A 12,445-nucleotide genomic window follows, 5' to 3' on the forward strand; every position below is an offset into this window, starting at 1 on the left:
CACTTTCTTGCTTTTGTAGGCACACCTCATTGCACACAACAGAGGCTCCTCGCATTCCTTAGCCCCTCCTCAAGATGCCTGTGTGCCATACTGCCATCCCCTTCTATTTCAGGGGCTCTCTGAAACCTACCACTCATGCCAGTGGTAGTGTGCCCTCAGCGTTTCTTCCCCACATTCACTCTTCTGCGTGCATCTCTATCCATCACTTTCTCCCATACCAAGGTCCCTCATTCTCCCCACTGCCAGGGTCATCCATTCTCTCCCTAGCCCCCCAACGGTTCTCTGTGCCACCAATTCATCCCCTATGCCAGGGCTCTGTGAATACCCTAGTCCATACATTATGCTGGAACATGTTAATGGCTACCATCAATCAGCTCATTAATCTATAGACAACTACAGAAGTGGCTAAAGCTGCTGGGTGTGCTACATGAATGGAAAGGGCTCCATGTGCCCCCATTTCCCTCTGCCCCCACCCAATTTTCACCAAAATCAATAGGGTTTGTGTTATTTTGTAAAATATACAGAATTAAAAAATATTGCGTGCAGAATTTTTAATATTGGGGCACAGAATCCCCCCAGGAGTAATTAAATGTAGACACTTAGGTGCCTAGATCTAGTCATCTAAATAAGTCTGTTGGTTCCATGGTACTGAATGTCTGCAGGGCTTACTGAATTTAATAGGATTTTTGGGTGCCAAATGCTTCTGAAAATCAGGACACATATTAAGGTGCCTAAATATGGATTTAGCTGCTAATTTTAGGCACCCAAGTTTGGAAATATTTGTCTTAGCACCTAAGATATAAGAAGCTAATACTGCATTAATGTGCAAATTGAGCTCCAAGATACTTTATACAAAGAAACATCCTAGTTTTCAAACTACAACTTCAGAAGCAATGGCCACTCTGTGCAAGATGACTCAAAAGGTCAAACTCCAATAGGCTTACAATTCACTTTATTTCTGAGATGATAAAAAGATTTTTATTACTGACAATATTTTTGTTAATATATTTTTATAACTAGGTACTTATATGACCATCATCAGTGTAGTACCAGAGTACTTCCCAATCATTAATGATTTACCCTCAAAACTCCTGTGAGATAAGGACGTTTTATCCCCACTTTACAGATGGGGAACTGAAACAAGAGATTAAGTGACTTTCTCAAGGTCACAGAAAAAGTGTAAATCAAAGCAAGCAACAGAACTCCAATCTCCCGAGTCCCAGTCCAGTGCCTTAAACATAGGATCATTCCTTCCCTCCTGGAAAGGAATGAAACCATTTAAGGACAAGTTTACCTTTAAGTGAAAATCTGTAGAAGAAACTTGAGCCTAGGGAGTGAAGTCTTGTAACCATTAAATAAATGAGTGAAGACCTTGTGAAGTACTCTTACTACCATTATTCTTGATCATGAAGAAAGGAGCATTCTCTGCGCCATTATATTCCTGATCAGTAATAGTTTAGATTTTTCTTATGTCATTTGCCTTTGGCTACATGTTTACTTACATCAACTCCAAGATCTAGAAGATATTTGACTACGCTGATCATTCCACTAGATGCTGCAGCATGTAGGGGTGTATATGATTTCTTGTCTTTGCATGTCACTTCAGCTCCATGGGTCACAAGTAATTTCACAACTTCAATGTGACCTGGGCAAATAAAAGAATAAATAAATAATATTAAGACGCAACTTGATTTATCAATTGTGCTCTGACTTTTACAAAAATATCATCTATTTATTATTAGCTGCACTTGATCAACTTTTAAAGGTGAAAAATCCAGTACAGACTCTCCTCATTTAAAAGGAGCAAAGAACCATATTCTTTCCCTACCTCATTTCCTTATGATTTATAAAGGCAGTCTAAAATATTTTCCTCCATGTATTTTCTCCTACTCCAAACACTCTCTCTAGCCTTGATTTTTGTTTTATATAAAAAATATCAGATCTTGTCTTCTGTTTTTGCTGAAGGATTTTTTGGAGGACTTAAAACCTTACATCAGCCCATTAGCTCTCAAATCCAGCTGAGAGGGGAAGGGATTTTTAGTAAGCTATTTAAAACTTTTGCTTATCTGATTTAATACCTATCTAACACAAACTTCTGTCAAAGATTTGAAAGAAAAGCTCAGAACCTTGCTCCTTCAAACTGAAGACTGAGAAAACTTCCATTTAATTTCTTAAGGCCTCCTGCATGAATCGTGAAAAGACTTCATATTCCTGAAGTTTCTAAAGTAGAAACAAGCAGAAAGATAAGTCTCTTTTTAAGAAAACATTTCTAGACTTTGTAATATAAAAAAATAAAATGATTTTTCCTTTATAGATACGTTATTTTTTTAAAACTTTACCCAAAGTGATTTAGAAACCCAAGTTCCATTTTCAAAAGAGACTTAAGAATTCATAAGCCTAAGTCTCATTGAAAGTCAATGGGACATACGCTAATTCCCCAAATCATTTTTTAAAATAAAGGCTTGGCTATGCTTAAAAGGCTGCAGTAGCACAGCTATACCAATGCATCTGCGGAGCTGTAGAGCTTCAGTGAAGACACTACCTACGCTGACAGAAGGGCTTCTCCCATTGGCACAGGATGGTAATCCAGCTCCCCGAGAGGCAGTAGCTATGTTGGTGAGAGAAGCCCTCCTATCAACATAGCGCTGTCTACACTGGGAGTTAGGTTGTTATAAGTTATCTGACATAAATGAAGTCATGTTGCTTAGGAGGGTGTTTTATTCATCCCCCTGAGCGACATAAGTTATGCTGTCATAAACCACAGTATAGACATAGCTTAAGTGAGAATCAAGTCCACTGTATATGAACGTACACACTGATTTCTTTATTAAAAAAATTAAGAAGTTAATTTTATCCTTCCCTCTCCGCTGTCCTCATATCTATTAAAAAAATGAAAATTAGACAAGTGATATGCTCCAGGGATAAAGTATCCTATTACGTGTCTATAAAAGTAGCATGTGCTAAAATTGGTAGATAGAATGTAGCTTAGCTAAACAAGAGAAAGCATGTTTTTCCAGCTGGGTGAGCACACACCACAAAATGTACGTGTCCTCATTACAACCCCGATAATGCTTGTCCATACATAGCTGTGGCATCTCAAGCACTGAATTTCATTCCCTCAAAACTACTTCTGCAGGCAGGATAAATCAGATCTTAAATATTAGTTTATCTCTAAGAACACTGGATCAAGAACAATCACACACATCAACCTCTTGGCTGAAGTGATTATTAACAGTTGAAGTCTGATGTCAGCATGGCTTCAAACAATGAGTAATGGTATTCACATTGCTTAATTCACTGGGAAGTGTCAGCAACTTTCTAGCTGCCATAAGCCTCCCCCCCTACAGAAGAAAGTCTGATCTTGTTCTGTTTTACTCTTTGGCACTATGAGTATGGATTTCCCAGCATGATGTACATATTTTACACTAGTACTGGATTGCTCCAATCCCCGGATTTCATGGATGAAAGACTAATTTAAAACAGGCTTCAAACACAGATTTCTGCAAATTGGATTATTAATATTCTTGTATAAGTGAAGCAATTTCTAGGACAAGAAATCCAGATGTTTGTGACTAAATCACTTTTACAACCATTCTGATCTATCAGGTGACCATCCATTTACGTTTCCCCCCTCCCTTCCAAATATACATTTTTTACTTTGTAAACTACAGAAGACTTTACAGATCTCAGCACCAAGCATGTTTGCAGTGCTTTATAAAGTTATTTAACAACTCTTCCTCAATCCACCCATACAAATTTAGGAGTTTCATTTATAGGGCAGATATCTATTCTGACTTCTTCATATTTAAACAGAAACATATGTACCATGAACCCTCTCCCACCACCAATTATTATTATTAATAGTCTGAGTAAATGATTTGAAAATTGTATTTTCCCTGTTTCCAGCTCCTGTCTCCACTTTCTGTTTCAAGTCAGGATTTGGGAATACTGTCCTGACAAAAAATCTCTGCAGATAAAGCAACACTGAAGGAGCAAACAGTACCTTAGCAAAGGCCTGGGCTGACAGTGCTTCTGCAGTAACAGACAGGGGAAGTTTTACTCCTCTAAGGCCTTATCTAGGGTAAAGGGGGTGAGGGGTAAAATCAATTTTTAACCCCATTTAAAACATTACTTAGCATCTAACATATATGCAGTTTAATATCTTTAAAATCATGTTAGACTTTGATCAGCAAATACAATTGTAGAGAGGTTAGCACTTGCACAGATGCAGTTTAAGTGATGTTTCAAATGGAGTTATCTAACTCAAGGAACCTGACTTAATTTAAAGAAAAAAACCCCAAAATATTCATTACTTTTTCTAGTCTACACAAGGCCTAAGAAACTAGACTGAAGATACCATAGTTCTAGCTTCACTGGGAAGAAGAGAACTGAGGTACAAAGAGCAGAGTTGGGAATGATAGAGGGAGTGGTCACTTGCTTCCATAGCCATGCCTAGCAGACAAGGGAGTAGAGCCTGTGATATCCTTTGCAGTCCCCATCTAGAAGCAGTGCCAAGAATCAGTTCCTTTCTCTGCTGACAGCAGCATGATCACCTTACTTTTCTGCAGAAGCAGTCAGAGGCTCAGTTTTCTCTATGCCAGCGGTTCTTAAACTGTGGGTTGGGACCTCAAAACAGGTCGTGACCCCATTTTAATGGGGCCACCAGGGCTGACTTAGACTTGCTGGGGCCTGAGGCCGAAGCCCGGGGGCTTTTGCTCTGGGCAGCAGGGCTCAGGTTACAGGCCCCCTACCTGGGGCTGAAGCCCTTGGGCTTCAGCTTTGGCCCCTCCACCCAGGGCGGTGGGGCTCAGACTTTGGCTCCCACATCTAGGGCGGTGGGGCTCGGGCGGGCTCAGGCTTCAGTCCCCTGTCCTGAGGTCGTGTAGTAATTTTTGTTGTCAGAAGGGGGCTGCCGTGCATAAAGTTTGAGAACCCCTGCTCTATGCAAACTATTTCTACAGTGTTTTTTTTTTTAAATGTGTATGTAACACACTAAATGAAAGCCTTTCAGAATCACAGCTGAAAAAAGTATGTTAAACTGCACTCCTCGGTAAAAATGAATAAGCACAACTTTGCTTTTCCTTGACAACTTCTCTCGGGGTTCATTACATTACTTGTTTTTGAATAGAAGTAGTTCCTAAGGTTACTACTTCAATATAATCTTTGCTATACTTATATCAGCACAAGCTTGACCTAAGGCAAAAAACAAACACCTACTCAAATATGATGTTAAATGTCTGTCCTACTGATACACATGAAGGACATCTGTCCAAGCAGCAATCTCTCCTTGTATATATGCAGTAAGTATTAAGACTGAAAATGGGGCAAATTATCTAGATCTATGCTATTATCTTTACTATCATAACAAATTCATATGAACAAAGACCAAAGAGTTAAAATGTTTCAAGTGTGTATGGCATAATCCATATTATTCATCAATAATGCACTAATCTTCAAGTTAGTCAGGCACCAACACAGTTCTAAACCTCACTCTGTTTTACTCAGTGAAGTTGCAATATCAAAGTTTTATGCTTTGTGCCATAACTTTAAGGTAAACTTGTTCACCAATCATAGACCTTCCCATTACTAACTGGAAGTCAAAGTTTCTTTTTGGGACAATGATATTGAAGAATACTTCTTTATGAAAGTTGTAAAAATGACACACAAGACAAGCTGGAAAGGGTAGGGACATGTTCTTATATTAAATACAGTGCACAAGGTAGGATAAAATCAGCTCCACGATCCAAGTGTCAGTGCACTGCAGAGGCACTGACAAACAATGATTTTGCTCCCTCCCTCCCCGACCCCCATCTCCACGCCCTCCCCCATAGCTTTTCTTTCTTTCTATTCTCCTGAACCTTTTAATTCCCCCACATCAGAAAGTATTTAGTTCCTCTCCCACCACAAAGAAGTTAATATGAATTGTCAAAAATAAAAATACATTAAGGTTGTGTTTAAATAATTTTGAAAAACGGAAATGTTAATGATTAAACAATGTAAGTCATTATATAATATATTGCTTAACATAGTTAATTCTGTATTAAGATATAGAATCGTAGGACTGAAAGGGACTTTGAGAGGTCATCTAGTCCAATCCCCTGCACTCATGGCAGGACTAAGTATTATCTAGACTATTCCTGACAGGTATTTGTCTAACTTGCTCTTAATAAAAATCTCCAATGATGGAGATTCCACAACCTCCCTAGGCAATTTATTCCACTGTTTAACCACCTTGACAGCTAGGAAGTTTTTTCTAATGTCCAACCTAAACTTCCCCTTGCTGCAATTTAAGCCCATTGCTTCTTGTCCTATCCTCAGAGGTTAACAACAGTTCTTCTCCCTCTACCTTTTATATACTTGAAAACTGTTATGTCTCCTCTCAGTCTTCTCTTTTCCAGACTAAACAAACCTAATTTTTTCCAATCTTCCCTCATAGGTCATGTTTTCTAGACCTTTAATCATTTTTGTTGCTCCTCTCTAGACTTTCTCCAATTTGTCCACATCTTTCCTGAAATGTGGTGCCCAGAACTGGACACAATACTCCAGCTGAGGCCTAATCAGCACAGAGTAGAGAGAAAGAATTACTTCTCATGTCTTGTTTACAACACTCCTGCTAATACATTCCAGAATGATGTTGGCATTTTTGTTTGCAACTGTGTTACACAGTTGACTCATATTTAGCTTGTGGTCCACTATGACCCCCAGATCCCTCTCTGCATTACTCCTCCCTAGGCAGCCATTTCCCATTTTTTGTGTGTGCAACGGATTGTTCCTTCCTAAATGCAGTACTTTACATTTGTCTTTATTGAATTTAATCCTATTTACTTCAGACCATTTCTCCAGATCATTGTACCAAGACAATGTAATCATAATGTTTCATTGCAAATGATCCGAAATAGCTGAATAGGATTTTCCTCCCCCTTCCCCAAACTCTCCACAAATCCTGTCCTGAAGAGATTTCAGTCTATTTTTAAAAGAGGTGCTATATAAATGCACAATTTAAACTGATTTCAAAGCATTTTCCATGCTTTTTTTTTTAGTGAATCTAAAAACTACGCACAGCATACAAGAATAATTTATATCTATGATGAAGTGCAACTGCCATTAACAGTGCTATAGGACACTGTACAAATGTTTAGGAATAACTGGGAGTAGGGAAACATATAGTTAGATAAATTGTAAACTACCCAGAATAGAATTTGATCAACACATTAATGCAAAACTACTACTCTAAAGTGCTGATGGATCTCTAATGTTTACAAATGGATCTTGGTTTTATATCTCATCTTACGAATTCCTATACTTGCAGAGCACATAATATCAATTTTTCTATTTTCATTCTTCTCTCCTGGGCTGGATAAACTATTATTTTTGAAAGTCAAACTGCACCACTGAATAGTCAAGACTATGGAATAGCATCAATTAACTTTTTCCTGCAATTGATAATTAAACTCAGGTTAATCAATGCTGACTTAATACGGTATCTTTATCATATAATTTACATTTTGAAGTGACACCTGCTTCTAGCCAATTTCCTAGAAATAGATCTCTGTTACTGTTTCAGAGCTGTGGCCACTACCATAAATTCTTCTGTGAGACTAATACTGAGCTAAAAGAAAGGAGAACTGAAAGCAATTACAGCTGGTGCCAAGTCATAGGAAATTACAACTTTTTGTGATGTTAACAGAAAGTATTTTGTAAGTACACAGATGCCACAGGTAAAAAAGACATCTGAGAAAAAAATGTGTTGCACCTGCTCAGAAGTCAAAGAAAACTGGTTGTTACTGAAAAGTGCATCAGTAGCTGCCTATGACTTATTTAGAAGTACAACTAAGTTATTTAGCCAAGGCTAAGGCTAAGAAGCTTCTGTTAGAGTATCAGAACTAAAAGCCCTTATCTGCTTTTCTTTTAATCTTTTCACTTATTGAATGAAGCTAGAGGTGAGGAACCATGACTACAGACAAGCTGAAGAAAAGAATTCCCATACTTATTATAAAGAGCAAAGTTCTACATAAAGGGCTAATGGAAGGAAGTCTACATAAAGGAAGCCTATATCATTCTGACATGATAACCAACCCATTGTGGCCAATTTCATCATCAGAGGTAAGACAATGATTGGGGAAAAAGAGGCTGAAATCCTGGAATAAATGTGGAAGTGCAATAATTTGATGTTTTTTTCTTGGTCCATTTCCCTATTAAATAAACAAAACAAAACCCAAGCAGGGAGCCAATCAACCAGAAATACAGCTATCTTAAAGACTACTCTTCTTCCTTTTTGAGTCAGCTTCTGATACTTTACCAGAAAACATTATATTTTTAGTAAGGCTTTTGACATAGTCCCACATGACATTCTCATAAGCAAACTAGGAAATGTGGCCTAGATTAAATTACTATAAGGTGGGTAACACAACTGATTGAAAGATACTTTCAAAGAGTAGTTATCAATGGTTATCTATCAAACTGGAGGTCCCACAGAGGTCAGTTGCAGGTCCAGTAATATCAATATTTTCATTAATGATTTGGATAATGGAGTGGAAAGCACGCTTATAAAATTTGTTGATGACGCCAAGCTGGGAGGAAATGCAAGCACTTGGAGAACAGGATTAAAATGAAAAATGGTCTTGACAAAGTAGAGAATTGGTTGTAAATCAACAAAATGAAATTCAATAAAGACAAGTGCAAAGTGCTACACTTAAGGAAAAAATTAAATGTACATACACAAAATGGAGAATAACTGACTAGGCATTGGAGTTACTGAAAAGGATCTGGGAATTACAGCACATCACAAATTGAATGAGACAGTGTGATGCAGTTGCAAAAAAAAAACCTAATATCTTTCTGGGGGGTATTAACAGGAGTATCATATGTAAGACATGAGAGACAGCTGTCCTGCTCTACTTGGCACAGGTGAGGCCTCAGCTGGATTAATGTGTCCAATTCAGAGTGGCACACTTTAGAAAAGATGTGGATAAACTGAAGAGAGTTCAGTAGAGAGCAACAAAATTGGTAGAAGGTTTAGAAAACCTGACCTATGAGGAAAGGCTAAAAACTGGGCATGTTTAGTCTTGAGAAGAAAACCTGAGGGGTGACCTGTAACAGTCTTCAAATATCTTAAAGAGGACAGTAATCAATCTTTCTCCATGTCCATTGAAGGGAGAACAAGACGTAATGGGCCTAATCTGCAGAAGGGAGATTTAGGATAGATATTAGGAAAAAGGTTTTTAACTATAAGGATAGTGCAATACTGGAATAGGCATCCAAGGGAGGTTGTAGATCCCCATCTTTGGAGATTTTTAAGAACACGTTGGACAACACCCGTCAGGGAAGGTCTAGGTTCACTTGATTCTGCCTCAGTGCAGTGGGCTTGAACGGATGACTTCTCAAGGTCCCTTCTAGTCACATTTCTATGACTCTATAACCACCACTTATGAGTGCTGGAGAATTATATTTATCTCTATTCAGTTTCCTCGTACGCCGATCCTTCCTCTTAGTAGCCATGAGGCATTAGTGCACAAGTTTTCAATCAGGAATCCACATTAAACCAAAAAGTGTTAATGTTTAGGGGGGAAACTGTTTTTCTTTCCTTTCTTAAAATAAATTAGCATGTCATTTTTTCTGCCACAAAAGCATTTATTAAAAAAAAGACAGTTTGCTGTATCCTATTACAAATTTTATATGAGATGTATAGATACCTTCCTCGTAATCACCTACTAAGTAACCTTGACTAACGTTTTTGCCTAGAAATTAAAGTATATAAATTCAATAAAATGAAGTGACTGACTTTCTCCCTAATGCACAGAGAATCAGTTGCAAAAGTGTACATACCCATATATGCTCCCCAATGTATAGCTCGTCTGTCTTTCTTGTCAAATGCATTAATATTGGCACCTCTAGACAATAACAAACTCACCATCTAGGGTGAAGAAAGAAAAATAAGTAAAATACCTCTGCTCAGAATATAAAACTATGCATAGAATGTGGCATAATAATGAAAGCAAAGAATAAATATTGGGTGAAATGAAACCAAAATTTTTAAATCTTTTAAAACCACCATTCCATTTACATCGCTTCTGATATTTTGTGTATTTAAGTACGCTGGCTGCCCACGTTGGTGACAATGTTGTGATCATGGGGTCCTCTAAATTATATATCAAGTGACAACCAAAATATTTCATATTACCTATTTTATGCAACTGTTTAACAATCATGGCATACTATATGTTTATTAAAACTAAAAAAGTTAGTTAAAAATCTACGTATTTAATCACCTACAAATGTACATATTAAAAACCTTTCATTTCCATACAAATTGCTGAAAGTGGATAAATTACACTACGGCTTCAGTCACTAGAAATTAATTTACAATTTAAGTTTATGCATTTTAGCAGAATTCAGACTATAAATAAAAGGTTGTTGATTTTTTCTGGGGGAATGCAGAAACTAGAAAAAGCATTCCTACAGGCTAGTAATAAGTCCATACCTCACCACTGGAACAGTATTCTTCAGGGGTTTAGTATGGGGATGTTAACACTGTAAATGTACTTTAGTGTACATTTTACCATTACCAGATCATGTACACACATGAAAATAACAAATAATCAGAGCTTTGGTGGGAGGAAAGAGGGCTAAGAAACAAGATCTGGAAAATAATCCATACCTCAACATGTCCACTGAAGGCTGCATGATGTAATGCTGTTCTACCTGCTCGATCTGACACATTTACATTACTTAGAAGAGGCACCAAAGCTTCAGCACATTTAACAGCTTTATTTGCAGCTGCTATATGTAGGGGTGTCTGCCAGTTTTTGTCACGGGCATTGACATCTGCTGAATGCTTTAACAACACTTGAACAGCATCCTGAAAATATGTGCAATAAAATAAATTACATTACCAAAGAACTAAAAGAATATACTTAGCAACTCCATGTAAAGTACAACAGAATCTCACTAATTCACACTTTGATAAACTGCATTCACATGTTTTTTCAGGTTAAAAGTTTATTCTCAAGCCCAGCAAGATTCTGTGATGGTTATAGATCCCTCAAACACAGCTAAGGCACTTACAATTGGCATTTGACACTGGTGGAATTCCCCATCACAAGATCAATAATGCTCAAGACTCCCTCTATTAGTATGCATTAGTGAGGCACTATTGTACTTAAAATATATTACTACCAATTGTTAGACACCTTTTTTCAAAGAATAAAAATAGCTGCAAATGGTATATTATAGATATGGAGAGTTTAATAACGATACTTTTTACATATGTGCCTGTTTATAATACTATCATATTATAAACACACGTCTGCAAAAGAAATAAAATTTTTAAATGGTGCTGAAGTGACAATCCTGCTTTAGTGTTCTATACCACAGTTATTTTGTAAATAAGATGTTTCATTCCCCTTTATAAAATCAAGTTTAAACTGCAAACTTTTATACCATTCCTTTTACATTCCTACAGAAAGTAAAACCAAAAACAATCCTGTTAATAACATATGCACACAATTGCACACAAAGGAAAACAGCTTGTCAATACAAATATTAAGATGTAGATGCAATACTTCATTTTTTCATTAAGTCCACAAAGTTTTCCACAAATCATTAATTGTTCTGATTGTTCCTTTAGTCAAATGCAAAAAGAGTGCAAAAATAAGAATATTACCACTCTGAACTTAAAACATTCTACTAAGGCTAAATATTGCAGGTGTCTCAAATTACAGAGCAATGTTATGCATACACGTCTGTACTGCAATACCTAGATATCGCTGTGAATCATGGGTGGAGCGGAAATAGGAACACTACATTCCATATATTTATTCCATTAGAAGAACCTGTCAAAAGTTATCCTAAATGATATATTTAATTTCCTCTCCTCTTAACAAACAAAACGTGTAAGAGCAACCTAGAAAATACCTGAGCCTCACTGTATAATTGTACATTGAATGAATAGTGAAATGGATATGGACCCAAAATGTATTTAACGGTTTACTAGGAAAAAGCTGATGATATATCAAGTCTTTGCCTCCTTTGAGACTAATATCAGTGAAACCACTACAAGAATCAGGAAATAAATACTAGAAGAGCTCTTGTACTGGTTGGGCACAAACTGTCAAAGGAAACACTAATTTTACTGTAAAAAAAAATTACTCTGGTCTTAGTGTACAGTTAGTATGTGTATGTGCAGTGATGTATTTTCAAATTAAATGAATCTGCTTAACTTTTTTTTGACAAAACACACCAGCACACAAAAGGAGTGCAAATGCAGATTCTGAAGACTAAGTCTAAGCTGAAATATGTTCAAGAAAAAGAAGTTTGAAAACAAAATCACCAAATATATTCAAGATATTTAGAGTGACCAGATGTTCTTGTTTAATTGGTCTGCCCTCATTTGGGAGGACAGTCCTGCTGGATTATACCAAAACCAGGATTTAATCACAGAGCTTCC

At 37.0% G+C, this 12,445-nt stretch overlaps 1 protein-coding gene across 4 annotated transcripts in view; it reads right to left on the reverse strand.

Annotated features, from left to right (window-relative positions):
- The window catches only part of ANKRD28 (ankyrin repeat domain 28), a 205,119-nt gene that overhangs the window by 54,807 nt on the left and 137,867 nt on the right, over positions 1-12,445 (reverse strand). For 3 of the 4 annotated variants that reach the window (XM_039526712.1, XM_039526711.1, XM_039526714.1), the window contains 3 exons: positions 10,658-10,858; positions 9,826-9,913; positions 1,503-1,645 (listed from right to left, as the gene is read on the reverse strand). In XM_039526712.1, coding sequence (XP_039382646.1) covers positions 1,503-1,645; positions 9,826-9,913; positions 10,658-10,858 — 432 coding nt within the window. Of the gene's footprint in view, positions 1-1,502; positions 1,646-2,126; positions 2,205-9,825; positions 9,914-10,657; positions 10,859-12,445 lie in introns of those variants that run through there. The other variant, XM_039526713.1, reaches the window with a different exon arrangement.

The sequence above is a fragment of the Mauremys reevesii genome, linkage group 2, assembly GCF_016161935.1.
Source record: "Mauremys reevesii isolate NIE-2019 linkage group 2, ASM1616193v1, whole genome shotgun sequence".
Lineage (NCBI taxonomy): Eukaryota > Metazoa > Chordata > Testudines > Geoemydidae > Mauremys > Mauremys reevesii.